We start from the raw sequence: 18,145 nt of genomic DNA on the forward strand, positions 1-18,145 counted from the left end.
GCACACTCTCTCGTTTGTTTTGTATAAATCTCAGTTTGCTCAGAAAGTGGCATACGGCTTCTTTTGTTCCTACGAAACGTTTATAAATGAGGCCCCAGGTCACAGGTGCTGGCTTGGGACAATTCTGATTGATAGTAGATTGCCAGTCACTTCGGACAGTAGACCTGCAATTGGTGTGACAAGGTGGCAAAGACGAATACAGCCCATGGCAGAAATACTGGGTGAGGCAGTAGTTAGAGCCGAAAAACAAACAAGAGACAGTTAGATGAATAAGCATTAATCCAAATCTTTACATCTGATCTCAATGTATAATACTTTGTGTTATTGTTGTGAAGTCATTGCGAAGTTTTGGGTAACCTATTTCAGTGCCTCGTACATATTGTACATACAGATTCCATTTAAACTGATATGAATGAAATGAAGTTAGATGAAGTGCTCGTTCATTGTACAATATTAGTTTATCTATTTTGTAAACATTTACAGCACAGACTTTGTTATAAAATATGATTTAATGAATATCTGGTTGGGGGCAGTATTTGCAACAATTTATCGAAACACAAGATCCAGACGGGGGAAGACAAGACTAAAGGCCTATAATGGACACAACAAACAACAAGAGTAGGATAATAGACGGGATAACTGATTACATGGTAGGCTATAGATTAGACAAGTGTCTGATCAAATTATAACAAAAAGTACAAGGGTGAATTTATTAAACAAAAACCGTGTGGATTAATCAAACAAAACAAAAAAAGAAGACAATGAAAACATTAGAAAAAGAAAAAACTTGGAAGCACAGACGTTTTGAAATATTTGTAAAAAAAAAAAAAATTAGGGAACTTCTGAGGCAACTGTATAGCTGTTTACAATTAAGTTCACTTCAACCAGATGGAGACGGGGTCATGCATTCAGTGGTAAAAAGGATGTTTCCACGTGTACACGTTTTTCTATAGGCTGTTACATTATACTGATAAGGCCACATTTACGGGGGCCTGGGTAGGACACATCAATAACCTGAAGTATCTTCATTTAATCTACTATAGGAATAATCCTTTATCCTTTAAGGAATGCTTTAGAAGAGCATTTAAACAAAACTGGACTCCCTCTCTCTGTTCCCACTTATTTTCCAAGACTGAATGTGTGCTGGATTTTGTTTTGAAAACACAGAGGATTGTTCATTTGTAGGGGATATTCCAAGAACATAGTTGAGTGACCAACCTGAATAAGCATAAGTTAACTCAGAGTAAGTGGTAAACGTTCTCTCTCTTATATATATATATATATATATATAAACACACAAATATATAATGAGGGTAAAAAAACTCCTAATATAAGAGCCCTACAACTTGATTCTCCTAGCAAAAGAACACCATAGGGCCCTCTTATATTAGGTTTACTACTTCCTCTGAGTTAACTTACCCAGGTTTGTCACTAAACCACGTACCCTCCAGGCTTCATCTTTTTAAAAACAGAATATTTCAGAACATCAGAAATGTTGTTTACTGACTTCAGGTCAATTTAAGAAACCTTATTTGATTGAGTAGTGAAAACCATTTTACCTTATGAAATGCTTGCTTGCAATATACAAAAGCATTTTCGATGGTCACAAATCTTCAAAATGTTACAGGCAAGTCAAGAAACAAGGTAACTTCATAAATATGAACCATTGGATATCCAGTCATTTCCATTTGATTTACCTGAACATCCTTTTAAGTGATAACAGACACTTTCTGCACAATTATCCAAGCTCGACAGCTGTACACATTAAACACTGGCATTAAAGAGTGAAGGACCTCACCATTACTGAAATCTCTACAGATGTCACCTATGCACACGTTGATGAATTCTCATATTGTAACGCTGTGTAAATCTTTTCCCACATACTCGACACTCATGGGGTTTCTTCCCTGTATGTATTAGCATATGTCTCTGCACCCCGGTCTGATTGCTAAACTGCTTTTTACACACTGTGCAAGCATACGGTTTCTCCCTTGTGTGGACTCTCCTGTGTGAAACCAGACTTTCTGACACAGCGTAACATTTCCCACAGAACTCACACTTGTATGGGCGCTCTCCAGTATGAAATCGTGTATGGACCAACAATCCTCCCGAAGAAAGGAAACCTTTTCCACAGACAGAACACAGATAGGGTCTTTCACCAGAGTGCAATCGCTTATGAACGACCAAAGCTGCCCCCTGGGTGAAGCCCTTGTCACAGACTGAGCACCTGTATGGTCGTTCCCCTGTGTGTATACGCATGTGGCTCGCCAAACTGCTTCTACATGTAAATGTCTTACCACAAATAGAGCATAGGGGTCGCTCCCTAGTGCGAATCCCATGGATTTTCTTGTGACTAGTCAGACTCGATTTGAAATAGAAGGCTTTGTCACATTCGTTGCATGCATGCCGTAGAAACACCTTTGTAGAGCCAGCAGCTGTGTTGACTGAGGTGGAGGCCGTCCTTGAGCAAGTAGCCTTGTGGTGAGGATACCCCAGGCCCTTCTCCTGAGGATGTTGGAACCTCTTGCTCACTCCTGTCGTTTACTGTGCTCTCACACTCACTCGTGTCACCTGCAGGTTACAAATCATTTTAAACATGCAAATCGCTTTGGGCACATCACATATACACAAGGCAAACAAATACTTGGTCTGAAGTATATTTCAGGAACCTGGGTATTAATCACTGGGAAGCTTTACTCTACCTGCAATTTCCTCACCATTGGGTTCACTCTTTTTGTCCACATTCTGTTTTTCATCCATGTTTCTAGGCTTGCCTTGATCAATGTGCCTCTGTGGATCATGTTCATCCACATGCCCATGTTTGTCTTCTTTCTCCACATCTCCACATCCGTCTTCTTCCTCCACATCTCCACATCCGTCTTCTTCCTCCCCATCTCCACATCTGTCTTCTTCCTCCACATCTCCACATCCGTCTTCTTTCTCCACATCTCCACATCCGTCTTCTTCCTCCACATCTCCAGAACTGTCTTCCTCCACATCTCTCTGTATGTCTTCTTCATCCACATCTCCACATCTGTCTTCTTCCTCCACATCTCCACATCTGTCTTCTTCCTCCACATCTCCACATATGTCTTCTACCTTCATATGTATTTCTGCTTCATTCATTGAGCCTTGGGTTTCATGGAGTGCTGATACAGATTTCTCAGCTTGTCCACAGGGACTGAGAGAAGCAGAAAGTGAGGAGAGAATAGTGTTCGCCATGACAACTGAAGATGAGGAACCTGGTAAAAGGACAATACCCCCCAAAAAAGGGATTCAACACACTTACTGCAACTGTAGTTTATTAAGAATTATATGATCAATTGCTCTGTACTTTAAACAGTTGCAGTGCTATGAATTAAACTATACAGCAAATCTTCATTTGTAGGATATAGAATATATTTGCAACTGCAAAACATAATTAGCTTTACACTGCTTTTACATGTACATTCTATGTTCATAATTTACTGACCTGTGTCTAAGGGTTCAATATTTTTGAAGTGTAGCAACAAATCTTGAACATGTTTTGAGTTGTACACCATTTTTAGGGAATCCTCCAAGAGCGAGTGGTCTTCCTCAAACCAACAAGCTGCCTGCAAGGGTTAACTAGTCAGAGTGAGATTTCTTTGGCTTGTGACTTTTTGCTGTTAAAAAAAAACCTGCAAGTCTAACAAAAAGCGAAATAATATCCATTTCTGGTCAAAATAAAGACACGTTCTGTACCACTTTGTACCACTTGAGAACTTGCTCTGTGCAGATCAGTCTATTCATTATTAGTGGAGGTGTGATTTGATCAGGAAATAATCTGATTGACCTGACCAAATGACCATGACTGAATGATGATGCCACATTTTCTCATACTGTGGCAGGTTGGTACCTCCGGCTAAATAAATAAAAAATGGAAATGAAGATAAACAAATTGATCCAAAGATTACACACCTGATAGAAGCTAGGCACCGGGAGTAGTTCTTCCAGTCTGCTCAGGAATTCCCACACCAGAAACTGCAGTGCTGTGTCATATTTGTAGCCATAATGCAATGGGTAGATGTCCTGAAACAATGCAGAGGGAAAACCATTTCATGTTTAATGCCCTGGCTATTTACTGTGTAGTTTTGTGCTCTAGGTCAGAACCCCAGAACCGCTTCCCTAAATATACAGCCAAAATTCATCAGTTCGCAAGTGATGCATGTTCACTGCCAAATGTGCTGTTGTTAGTGTTCGCAAGGTTAGCTCGCTAGAAATAATTCCATTATGCCCTTTTTAGGGATTTAACTGCTGGGGTATTCTGAAGTGTAATCAGGGTTTCCCTACTGATACTTTTGTCAGTGATTTCTATGAAGGTCACAGATCGATTGTGGCCATTTCGTATTCCGAGTCTCACCTGGAAGAAATGCTCCCTGTATGTAGGACTCCGCAGGAGGGTTTGGATGAGATCCACAAAGTTTCTCACAGAAGCCTCTACTGTTCCATCTCCTACCTTTCAAAATGCGGTGTTACAACAGACAGCGTATACATCAAAACAAAACTAGAACTGATAACAGAAAGTAATAGTGCATTCTAGTGTGATACTTACACCGTCAATGGAAGCCGATTCAGCAATCCAAAAGAGTCTGTCCAGGTGTGGCTGCACTATCGGGAGTGTTAAGGATGGCTGGTCACAGCATAAATCTAAAATGAACTACACACAAACATGTTTGGGTGTAACAAAAACTAAAGCACATGTCACATATGTCTAAAAAAATGTTTGCACTCTCACCCTTGCTCTCAGGCCAAGGCATAGTTCAACCCTTTCCTTAGCACTCAGTAGGTCTGGGACAATCTCCAAAACAACGGAGACAAACTCCTCCAGCTTGTTGTAGTATTCGACTTGGCGCATCTCTGCCACCTTCCACGTTAACGCTGACAGCAGCCGCAGTGGTGGGAGCCAGAGACGCAAGGAGGATTGAGGAACTAGAGGAAACATATAATATTGGGGGAAAAATGTCATATACTCTGATATGATACGTCTACTGAGCCTTAGCTTTGTAAAAACACTGTGGTCTTTAATAAATATGTGATAAAGAGAAGGATATGCAAGAAGTTGGTTCCCTACTGGAACCAAAACATGACTACATGGATAATTATACTTAATTTACCACTGAGCTAAGGGGTATCACCGAGTCACTGAGCAGCCTTAAGTGTCAAATAAAGTTGGGCATTGTCGTTTCACCATCTGTAATTTTGGTCCCCACAACCACTGGAAATGTTTAGTCCAGTCGATTCAGACATGTGTGTTCTCTAATACAGCCCAGTATTTAGTTTTTATAGGAGTGCTGAGAGAAACTTGATTGAACACGAAGAGAGAAAAACACTGTGAATTGGAGCAACACTTTGCAGGAGTCATTTGTGTGACCACCACCCACTACTTTATAGTGAAAAAGAAAAGCTTCTTTGGTAAGCGATTCTGGTCAGGCATGATTAGTGCTGTGAAATGTGTAACATACTAGATGTGATTACTTTGGCATAGAATGGGAAGAAATTACATTTTTTGTTTGCCGTTTTCTTATCTGCAATATACACAAAGTGCAGTTATCCCTCAAAGCCACGTGGTGCCAACTTTAATGTTAATGCACATTTTATCTGGTTTCTATATGTTTAGATAAGGTGGTGTTGGCCATGTTATTATTCTAATGTTTATATAAACAAAAAAATGCATAGTTCTGATAATTGGTTTTCAATAAAAACAATTATTTCAGTTTATGTATCTTTAACCTTTTCAGCACATTTTAACAATATTTCCTAAAGTTCCGATTGGCTCGCTGAATAAAATAGCAATTCACATTTGATCGAACTCATAAACTGACATAACTAAAAAACGTAAAAGATCTAAAGGCCGAAATATATTTCTACGACTGCATTATTGGATGGACAAACGGACAGCTTCGACGGACTTGTGAACATTTATGGTTCTCGATTGTGGGGGTTGCAAAGCAGTTAAAAGAAAAGATGGTGGACCAAACTCCGTAGATGGTCGAATGTTTGGGTAGTAGCATGCTAACATTAGAAAGCTGGCTAAGACACCTCGCAAATCCCCTCAGACATATTTTACTATAAATATTCAGGAGTCTGTCGATGCAACTGCGTGACCATGCAGTAACGCAGTCGTGGAAGCATATTTTGGCCTTTAGCATCATGTAAGCTCGGTGAATGTTAACTTACCTAGTTATAGTTATCCAGCCAACTATATATCGCAAGCTGATTTACACAACATAACCGAATAGCATAGCATACAACTACTTACCCAGCTAGATAGTTAACTTAAACACATACGTTCTAAGCACGATATTCATTCAAATACGGTTATGGAAAGCTGGAGTCATGGCAAGCCAAAATAGGTAAGGGTAGGGTTAATAAGACTAACATTATCCACGTTATAACATATTACCCCATAGAGCTAAGGTTCACAAAACCCCTGAATCAGCAAGGCCGAAATCTGCAAGACAAACAAACCTTTGACACGTTCTCGATACACCGACATTGGGTAAAAAGTTTTCTTTCAGAAATATCGGCGAAATATCATAATATCAATTTGTAGAGAGAGGGTCTCAGATAATATGCATGGAAAGTTTGTGACATAGGAAATGGTATCTCCCCGTAATAAAAAGTTGTCAAAGTAAAAGTCCTTTATGACTGGTCAGGCCCCTGGTGCAGCTGCAGTGGTGGGAGCCAGAGACTCACGGACGACACAGGGTAAATGCAAGAGAATTGTTTTAAGTTAAAATTATAGTTTATAATTTAAGTCTGACAGACACTTTTATACAGTAGTTACCAGAATAGTTACCAGCGTCATAGAAAAAAAAATTCTGGATGTACTACTAGGCCTATATATTTTCAGGGTATGTGGCGTGTAGCGGGAGTGTGTGGAGACGCACGCCCTATCCGCCTCTGCCCTCACTGCCTGCCCCAAGCCAAGCGGACAGCAGCAGAGCAGGAGATACATGAAATGACAGGCATTGTCAAGCCCAGCAATAGCCTATGGGAAAGATCCTCCGTCCGGGTGACATCCTGGCCCCGGCCCTAGCCAGATCCCTTGCATTTCTGCATCAATTACAATCATCTCAACAAGATCACTCGCAAAGATTCCTTCCCCTTACCCAAAATGGATGACGCCCTCGATGACATCACCTGGTCCAGCTCAGCTCATTGACGTTTGCAATGGCTACTGACAAGTAAAGGTGATTCCAGAGGCATATTCGGGCTCTTCAGTGAACCAGACTAGAGTTCTGGCTGGTGTTCCCCAGAGCTGCTGTGTGGTTTACCTTGATGATCTCCTTGTGCATGCAGCTGACTTCCAGAGCACCCTGGCAAATCTGCAAGAGGTCTTCCAAGCCTTCTGCTGAGGTGGCCTGCAGCTGCATCTGAAAAAGTGCCACTTGTTCCAGAGAGACAGCATTCTGGGCCGGGTCATCGGCGCAGTAGGCATGCCCACCAACCCAGAAAAGGTGGCAGCAGTGAGAGACTGGCCAGTCCCCCCTGAAGTCAGCGAGCAATGGAGCTCCGCAGCGACCTCCAGTCTTCAGCAGCCATCAGCAAGATGAGAGCTCACTGATCCCGAGCAGCTGTAGCAAGACCAGGCCCAAGATCCTGTCCTTTCCCGGGTCCAGGCCAGTGACCGTCCTGGAAAACCATATCAGCCCTGGATCCCGGCTGCAGGAGGTGCACGAGTCGCGCTGCACAAGGCTGGGGCTCACCAGAAGTAAGCCTACACCCAGTGGCGCTAGGAAGACTTATCTACTGGAGAACAGGTATGAGTGTATTGCCCCAAGAGAAAGAAGGGAGTGTCACCTAAAGCTGTCGAGCCACTGGGTTGAGCTGTGTGCTGTTTTAGCTCAATTCCGAGTCCAGCTGGTAGGGAGGAGAACAATGGCTGGCTCCTCCCAGCTCCTGGCTCACTCTAAGAGAGTGAAACACTGAGACTGAAGGTGCAGCGCTGGGGCACTCACAGCGACAGCACCAACCCACCTTAGAGACCGTGTTGCAGGCATGGGTCAATGGGGACATTTGACCTGCCTGGTGGGGGCTCGGTGGTGTGAAGTGGAAGTGATATGTGTGATGGCCTGAATATCCGCATATGCTTGTCATTTGATGTACTCCCAGTGTTCTGTGCAGAAAATCGTATGTCTAATGTTCTAATTTGGAGGGTCCTCCCCCCTTATGTTAATGTCTACGAATATTTTTAGTTAGCGATTAAGAGTCAGTGTATAAATACCCTAGTGTGATTTTCCTGCTGTTCAAGCATCTTTGTCTACACTAAGCCTGTAAAATTTGTTTGCGAATGTAAGTCTGCTCCATTTACTATTTTGTATCAATGTCTGAATGCTTGTGCCTTGTGTGAACAGCAAGAAAGCCAAAGATACACCTGACTCCACAAGATCGCTACAATATTTAGTTTCAAGCCTGCTAGCGTCAGTCCCTTCTCCCAACCAGCTAAACATTTATCATGGGAGCTGGTTCTCGTGGTCTTTGTTAATAATTCCATTGGTATTTAGAGTAGTCATAGCCTTTCCTTTTTCTAATGCAAAGAATTAACTAGAATTCTTCTCACTTTCCTCTAACCACTTGGCCCAAGCCAACTTAGCCAGGTCCAAATAAAGGTAATCAATTTGTCAACGAATGCCCCTTATCTAGTTTTTCTTCTGTGATGTTTTCCTTTGTTAATATTCTCAGTTATTCACTAGTTCTGCCTCTGTTTGATTCAAATGACACTCCTCCCTTCTGTGTTGCTGAGGCAACATGTTAATTGGCTGGTGCTGTTGATGACTAGGTTCAAGCCACTATGTTTGTTTCCCATTAACAGAGACAGGACTTTGTACGATCACCAGAGTTTTTTAAATACAGACAGCCAGAGGAATGTGAGGAGAAATATGTGTAATGGATCATAATCAAGGACTGTGCCTTTAAAATGAGTTGACCCCTTATACTACTGCCCTACCCTCAAAGCCCTTTGCACTGTAGAGTAATTGCTCATTCACTCTGATGTTGTTAACCCCTTTCAAAAGCCATTTGATCACAGGTCACTGAGATTGCATCTGATGGTTGTATTTGCACACTTGTTTAAGTTTGACAGCTGCACCCAGTTGTTGTGCAAACAGAGAAAATGAGTGAACACTGCTGAGGAAATACAGTACACGCAGCACCAAGGAACAAGGGTGGAGCCTCAAGGCCTGCCTCTGTAATTCAGCATCTCATACTTTGGTTGAATATGGACAACTTACCTGCCATTGAATTATTCTGGTGATTAGAAATCACATAATCACAGTTGAGCGAGAGCATTCATGTGGGTGGCTCACCTTTGTCCACACAGAGATAACATATCAGAGGTATATGATGGTACCCTTAGGTCATGTGTAACACGGTGGACACAGCTCAATTAAAAGAGTGTGGGCGACAGAGCATCTATCTACTTGGACCAGTATCAGAGGAATTTAAGTACGACTATGGAGGTAGATGAATGCAACACACGTTAAGATTTAAGTTTAAAATAAATTAGTACATTTATTAATACGGTTGAATGGATATATACATATATGATATAAATAACAATAATTAAAATAAATAGATTGAAATAAATAAATTGTGCAAAGTGCAGTGCAAGGAATAACAATATCAGATGTTTCCTAAACCTTATCCGGGTGCACCCTTTTCTAACTAAATCTATACAATTATATTACATACAGTTATACAATGACCTAAATAATTAATAAAATATCAATTCCAATTTGATTAAAAACAATCACAGTGTTGAAAGTACATTCGAAGTATTTGTTCAAGTTCAGTTATATATACAGTGTATGAAAGTACATTCAACATTTTCAAAGTGTTCAAAGTACATTAAAACAATCACAGGGTTCAAAGTATTGGCTCATCAGAAATTAAAGGGTTCATGTAAGTCAAAGTCAGTCAAGTCAAAGGTGTCCTACCACTGTGAAATGAGGGAAAAGGGAAAGTGGTAGGGTTACGATCCTGGTAATCTTTACGGGTAGCTCGCCATCAAAATTCATCCATTTCCATAAAACCTGACCTGTAAATTTACAGGCCACAAACAATTATGCATCTCACATTTGACTGAAATCAACAAATTAAAGAAACAAAACAAGTACGTTTGATTCCAGTTGCTCTACGTAACTATTACAGGGAGGTATGCTAATATTTATTATTACGTTTGGTTACCTAGCTTAGCTTAGCTTAGTATTTATCTAACGGTCAAAAGAACTCACCGAAGCTAGCATTCCATTACCGTTAGCGTTGAGTTATTTGTATTTCTCTACGGGGTATCTACAGTTCATTTCATCAATATTCAGGCTCTTATGTTCGGCATTCTCCGGTCAGGTTTTGTTGTCTTCTCTTGGGTTCTATATCAAATCAATAATGTTTAAATTATTCTAATGTTTATCTTATTCAATTATTTAAATTAAAAGGGTTCATAATAATTATTTACCTGTTCACGCGTTCAACTGCCAGTGTCTGTCTGTGTTGGGTGTCAACTGCCTGTCTATCTGTGTTGGGTCAGATTTGGTTGCCACGGCAATGACTGAGCGCAGCTCTGATTGGTGGACGGGGTTCCGAAAGTTCTATGACATTAACACTTTGTTGTCTGGGCTACACATGGGAAACTTTGCATTTTGATCTTGAATATGGATCATTGTTAAATTGCCGCCAGAGTTGTGTGTTATGGGATGAGAATAAAGTTTCATTTAATTTCATTACAGTCAATGAATTCCAGAACCAACATTCTCATTCAATGTGTGGTGGATGATTGTCTCCTCAAAACATGTCATCTACTCTCCCTCAGTTCACAAAACATTCAAGAACATTCTCTGTAGGAAGTTTAGTAATTACTGAGATTGGAAATAAGTGGATGTGGATGTACTCTACATTTAAGAATATTAAAGTTAAGCTGTAATTGTGTAAAAAGCTACTATTTGTGTCATGTTGTGTCATACTCAGTAAACTATGTGTGAATGAAACATAATGCGGTAGCAAGTATTACCAAGTTTATTTAAGTATTACCAACATTTATCAGCATTCACTTCCCAATGTGTTCACACATGGCACCACACAGACAAGGAAGAAAGGAAGATCAACATTTTAGTAATAAAAACATACCTTCATTAAAATGTCTTCCTACTGCAGTGACCGGGGTGTTCCCAGTAATATCCTAGTTCATACTGACAAACTGTCAATAGTCTACATGAAAAAAGTAAAGTGCATGGTAAGTTGTCCCCCTTGATGGCTTTAGTGTTCTAGCTGAAATTATTGCGATTAGTTCTGTGTGAGACAGACTGGTAGGAGTTGGTTCCTCTACAGCTCAATGCGTTGCTGCTCCTGCTCCTCCTGCTGCTGCTCCTGCTGCTCCTGCGGCTGCTGCTGCATCTCGTGGACCTTCTCCTGCAGTGTTTGGGTCATGAAGTTGAAGCTGTCAGCCTTCAGGTGGCGTCCAACCTGCTGTTTCAGCCCAATGCCCAGATACTCCTCCCCAGCACCGTATGTTGGCCAATGGGTCAGACCAGGCCCGTTGGGGGATCTAAAGAAGGAAATCAAGAGCGTGAATGTGCGCGTGCGCGCACACACACACACACACACACACACACACACACAACCAATGTAACAGTAATATCTGTTACAAGCCATGGCAACCAATTGTATTCCATAGCAAGAAGTGGATAGCTGATAAACACTATGTTAATTATATGATAATGAAATTACCCAGTCCGTGCAAAGTTGCCCCAGTATGCCATCATGGTTCTACACAACTCAACTTCTTCCTCAGTGAAAGTGCCTTACAGTGAGAACAGAGACAGGTACAGCAAGGAGATTCATTATTAGACTTTTGTTTTTCCAGTTCAACCATATTTATAACACCTGTGAAATAGGAGTCATAAAATCCTTTCATAGATACATTTTGTATAATCCCACTAAGGGATTAGAGAACGTGTGTAGAGAATGCCATGGAAGCTTTAAACTTTACCATTCAGGTTAATATGGCTGTTAAAGAAGCAGCCTCCAAATACAAAGGCAATCTCGTCTCCGTGGTCTGCTCTGACAAAGCTGGGACGCCTCTCTGCAAGAATGCTTGGGGGGTGCTGGAACTCATATGCAAAAACTGGTGCTCCTGAATCTGTGGGAAGAAATCTGAATTTAAAACTGGACGTTTTTTCCTCCTGCGCGCTTTCTGTGCATGTGTGTGTCTGCCTGTTTGTTGATACATGCGTGTTTCCGTGTCCCTACATTATGCTTTTAAATTATTTTAAGGAGAATAAATGGTTATAAAATTTTGTTTCATACTTGGAACATAACACGTTTTTTTTCACACGTCCTTTGTTCCCGTGAAAGCATGGTATTGGAATTTGAATGAAAGAAATAGGTGCTACAAATCACAGGTAAGTCTCTAACCTCTGTGAGCATTTGATAGCATGATAGCAGGAATGGTGAAAAATATGTCTCCAAAGAATTCTGTGAAACTGTCTCTGTTTTTGATGCGATCCTCTCCACTCCCTATGAACTCGTTCAGGATCAAATCAGTGCTTAATTTGCCGTCAGGCTGAAAAATAAAGATTAACTTCACCTCTATACACCTCAGTAAAATCAGAATCAGAGTTGTATGGTGACATTCCACTAGGCACATTCTAATACCAGAGATACTGTGCGTAGTGCATAGTACATAGATATCTCTGCTAACAGAATACTGTATATATCATCATATATTCACTTTGCCTGGTGTTCAGCATAATTTGAGGCTAGATACTTACGTAAAAGACGGAAAAGAGGTCAACAAAGTTTTTCATTGTGTCACGATCAATCCCGTCCACCCAGTCAGGTGGTAACATGAACTGAAATCACATACATAGCATTTTCATCTTCTCATACCAAGACATCTATTTAAAACATAGCACATTCCTTATATATCCTGCTGAATGTATATGCTCATTTTAGCTTTAAAACATATCCTGAAATGTAAGTAGAATGTATGCATTTCACTTGCTGAGTTCACTTACTGAAGGTAGTAACCAGCCACATTCATGGTTGTTAATACCATTAATTAATGGCACCTTGTTGAACTCATGAGACTCAAGAAGGTCTGCCACTTGCTTTGGTAGGATATGTCCATCCTTCACCACTCCAAAGACCAACTGTTTATTCTGTAAAAAAAGAGGAAAAGGTTGAAAGGGGAAATATGATATTCTGAATTACTTTTTCAAAAGAATTGTAAATCCTTCCAGAGCAAGAGCTACTCTCAAAGGCAATTAAATATTTCACACACAAAAAATGAGGCCTCTATCTCACTTCCATGTAGTAAAGACTGTAAAAAAAAGGGCTCTGATATCTCACCTCCTGTGTAAATTTCACAATGTCCTCAGCTGACAACTGCATCACACAATCCACAATCTGGTATGGCTTGGTGCCTTCACAGTTTGTCACATTGGCCACAATCTAAAGAAATAATGAAAACAACTTTTGGAATACAGGCTGCATTTAAGGCAATCTGTCAATAATTATATCTCCTAGTGAATAACATGGTGAAGATGGGCTGAAAATAATAACCATTGCCGTGGCGATAGGATTAGTGTTGACGACGGAAAACAAAGTTGCTGTGCCACTCTCTGCTATAGCACGGTGGAAAAGACCAGTACTCAGCGGGGAAAGAACCTGGTGTGAAGACAAACAGCATTCATCAGTGCATACGTCTACAAAATGCAACAGTCACATTGAGCCATTTTTAATGCACATTAGACGTTTTGAAATTTGACAGGCAAACAAATGACTCAAAAGTCACTCCACCCTCAACTCCACTGCACAAAATTATGATTTTTAGATTAAACAATGAGAATAGAATTAAACAATACTAGAATACACACTATGTAGTTCTTTGATAGACATGTTCATTGTTCATGAAATAAATGAAGTAGATATTAAAGATATTCTACATGAATTGAGTAAAAATAAGTTTGATTGTGGCTGTCACAGATATATGTAAATATCTATGATTTACATTACAAGGCTGTTGAGACCACAGAGACTAAGATTCAGGCATTTATGACAGATGACAAAATCCCAAAGTATGAGCATTGGAGCCTCACTAGCAGTGACACGCTAACGCCCCCGGCGGACTCTCCGAATATGGTGACGGAAGACGGGTCTCCTCCAAAGCTGTGGATGTTCTCCTGGACCCACTGCAGCGCGGCCACCTGGTCCAAAAGGCCCGTGTTTCCCGGGGCGTTCTCATCCCCAGTGCTGTGTAGGAAACAGAACAGGACAGCTGTAGGTGTGAGGGCCTGAATCTGAGGTGTACAGTACTGCGAACACACTGGAACAGCGACTTACACGTTAGAAAACAGTAAAGAAATGAAGGGTTTTCTGTTGAAAGACACATTACTTTCTCAATGTGTGAAATGATGTGTGATACTTTAAAAAAATGAGATATTTTCAGTACTAAGTCTCATGAATAGGCGTTTGAACGAGGGCGAGAACACATCCAATAAGTGATGACGCTCATTATGAATACCTCATTAAAAAGTGAACCAGTCAACATGGCCATATGCCTAAAGCAACTACTGTAACTGGAAAATAGTTAGAGGTTGCATTATCTTCTTAAATTAGGTTTAAAGTACAAATAGATGAATCACCTGAAAAATCCCAGAATTCCCAACCTGTACTGAATTACCACCACAACCACATTCTGATAGGCTGCCAGGACAGATCCATCAGTCATGGAAGCACTTCCCAAAGAAAACCCTCCTCCATGTATCCATACCATGACCTGTGTGACACCGACACTACATATTACTACGGAAGACACTTACAGCTTGCTGCGTACGTGACCAAAGCATTAGCAACAATTTATGATATTCACCATGATAACAGAGCATCAGTCATTACAGAACAGTCTTCATAAGTTTGAGGGCAACACTAATGATTTTGTAGGGACAAGGACATCAGCCACCGAAGCCTGAGGTGGCTGTTTTGTAATTTCACTTACAGGTAACATTGCATCTTGCGCAGGCTGAGCAGGAGTGTAAACATTGAGATATAGGCAGTCCTCAGACACCTCAGGGATGTCCACGATCATGCCGGCCATCCCCAAAAGGTCTTCGGATAGCTGTCTGTCTTGCAAACACCTTAAGGAGACACCAATTAAAAATACATATTTTAGGATTCTAACAATGCTAAGCTTGATTGACTTCTCTACAGGGATACGAGTGAAGATGAAATACATATTTTAGGATTCTAACAATGCTAAGCTTGATTGACTTCTCTACAGGGATACGAGTGAAGATGAAATACATATTTTAGGATTCTAACAATGCTAAGCTTGATTGACTTCTCTACAGGGATACGAGTGAAGATGAAATACATATTTTAGGATTCTAACAATGCTAAGCTTGATTGACTTCTCTACAGGGATACGAGTGAAGATGAAATACATATTTTAGGATTCTAACAATGCTAAGCTTGATTGACTTCTCTACAGGGATACGAGTGAAGATGAAATTCATATTTTTTCATCATGTTAATCATGTTCAATATGTCCTGCAGCAAGGGGGACTGTGATAACTGGGATGATCGTGTGTGGATAAAACACAAGCCCCTGACCGAAATATGTCCATGGCAGTTTAATTGAAGTTTCAGCGTGTTCAAGTGTGACTAACATCTGTTCATTAAAAAAACAAGTTGAGCTACATGTAAGTAAAATACTGCAGTGTTTCCCCTACCATTATATTGGGGGGGCGCCATGTTGCCATGTTGCCATGGAGATTTAACGTTAGGCTACTTTCTGTCTGAAGAAAAGGTAGCAGTGTTGAAGAATGGATGACTTGAAATTGGACGACTTGAAATTAATATATGAAATTGAACAACATCAACACCTATACGGATAAAATAAATAAACAAGGATAGCAAAACAGATTGATAAGCATAGAATGAGAACGGCAGAAACGCGGGCAGGTCGTCAGATGACGAGACAGATCAGTGACACAGGCTGGTTTCTTTTTTCGTCATATGTGAAGGCTGAGACATTCATAACATTTTATTCAGTCTTACTGATGGTCCTTTTGTAATGCCAACAGGTGCACTTTGTTGTGCATAAGTATAAATCAAGCTTAAAGCCTATTTTGCTACATTTTTGTAGTCCTGGTAATCTTTTGTTTGGCATATTGGTAAGGAGGGCCATTTCTCAATGGTTTTGTTCTTGATGAATGAATGTTTGTTTATTAATGAGTTATTTTTTAACAAATAACTCAATTATAATTACAAAGAGGAAAATTCGCAACTTTTTATCGCAACTTTCACTTGCTTTCAATTTCATCGCAACAAACACCTAAAAACACAGCAACTTTCATCGCAACTTTTTGGAAAAGCTCCCGCTAAATCAGGAATTTTAGGCCACAACTATCTCAAAAATGTTTCTTCCAGAAGCCCAGAAAGATACACTGCAGTGACAAAAGCATAAAAAGAAACTTTCCGATGTTTAGTTCAATGTACAGTTCAAATAATTGTTCAGTTGTTATATTGACTGCTGTCATTAAAAGAAACACAAGTGTTTGGGTTGGTGGCCAGCCGCCGCAAACCCCCCCCCCCTCCCCAAAGCTGTAAACCTAGGGGAAACACTGATTGTGATACTTGGAATAGGTTACTGAATAAAAGTTAACAGTTAATCAGTAATTGTATGGGAATACATTTTTAAAGTAACCCTCCCAGCCCTGGTCTTGCTTCATCACATATCATTATATTGATTTGCTGACACATTACCCATTTTTGATGTATTAATACACTAGCGTTTAAAATCCACTTTGTAGCCTACTGCAATTGTTCTGGGGCTCAGAACCTTGATGTGTATTCTGAGTGTGACCCCAACCTACATTGGAGGCATTTGGGTGGCATCCCTGATTCCCTCCCATCCTTGCACAGGTTGCGGTGGAGCCAGCCGTAGGTTTCCCACTGGTGGCTGGGCAAAAGGCACACTCAGGTAGGCATGAACCAAGGTTGTCTTTCCTCGGACACGGATGTAGTTCCCCTTAAGGTCTCCCAGTTTGGTGTGGATTAGTGGTCCTATGTTGATCAAAGACGAGGAGAAGTTATTCAGTTCATTTCCACTGATGTCATTGATAAAAGTGGCATTACAATGCATTTGTCAACATTCATTGCTGTAACATCATGTTCTTCTCAGCCTTTGCCATCATCTAGCAAACTGGAAACTGAAACTAGATTTATCCTCGCTGCATGTTTTCACCTTGATCGGCTGTTTGTTCGTATTGTAGCCATGTTCGTTTGTATTGCATAACCACGGTCTTTTAATTGAATAAAAGTAGATGTCCTACCGAACATTTTGATCTCAAATGACACAAATGCTTATGTTTCTGATAGAAATAAACAATAACTTGCAAACACTAAATGGCGTTCTGGTGCATTAGGTCAGCAATAAATGGCAACATGAGAATTGCAATCCGATTAAGAGAGACTTTCTCACTTTCCCGACGACCATACTTACCATTATGTGCTGTAGATGAACTCAAATGTAGAACAAGTGCAGTGAGTAACAGGTTAAAAATAGATTTCATTATGCTAAGATTACGTTTGAATCCTGAAAGCTCTGGTCGTGCGCACCTTACAGAGGAGTTCTTAAGGACGCGGAGTTACTCAACAGCCCTAAAAGTAACTGCTCCGCCTCCAGACCCATATTTGGCAGACCTTTCTCATGTTGCTTGAAAATGGGTAGCCAAGACAACTACTAAAAGGGGGCGCTATATTTAATAAGAGTGTAGGCGATGATGAGCTATATGACAAGGCAAAATCTGACCACTACAACAGGGACAGCAATAACGTTTCCTGCACAACTCCTATCATTCAGGGACTTTTTTTAGAGCAGAGATTGCTCAGCAGTACTCAGTCTCCTAATTTGCCAAGATGCTGATTGTGGATTATCACTCTGTAACATGCACCTTCGGTAAGGTGTGCACTGCCCTGCTATTGTTTCTGACATCCATGACAGTGGCCGACTGATCCTTTTCCAAATTGAACCCCATTATGACCTACCTGAGGGGCAGCATGGGGCAGGAGATGCTGAATGGGCTGGTTATCCTGTCCATTGAAAAAGCATATCATGCATCAC

At 40.7% G+C, this 18,145-nt stretch overlaps 1 protein-coding gene across 1 annotated transcript; it reads right to left on the reverse strand.

Annotated features, from left to right (window-relative positions):
• Positions 1-11,020: 11,020 nt before the first annotated feature.
• Positions 11,021-17,702, reverse strand: LOC105910393 (carboxylesterase 5A-like). Its single transcript, XM_031565389.1, has 13 exons — positions 17,525-17,702; positions 16,896-17,085; positions 15,017-15,155; positions 14,664-14,797; positions 14,118-14,271; positions 13,582-13,686; positions 13,369-13,470; positions 13,035-13,178; positions 12,789-12,869; positions 12,433-12,580; positions 12,008-12,157; positions 11,746-11,818; positions 11,021-11,563 (listed from the first exon to the last, which is right to left on the reverse strand). Exons 1-13 carry the CDS (start codon positions 17,592-17,594, stop codon positions 11,341-11,343), a joined length of 1,713 nt encoding a protein of 570 aa, XP_031421249.1. The 5' UTR covers positions 17,595-17,702; the 3' UTR covers positions 11,021-11,340.
• Positions 17,703-18,145: the final 443 nt, after the last annotated feature.

Source organism: Clupea harengus, chromosome 3 (assembly GCF_900700415.2).
Source record: "Clupea harengus chromosome 3, Ch_v2.0.2, whole genome shotgun sequence".
NCBI classification, from domain to species: Eukaryota; Metazoa; Chordata; class Actinopteri; order Clupeiformes; family Clupeidae; genus Clupea; species Clupea harengus.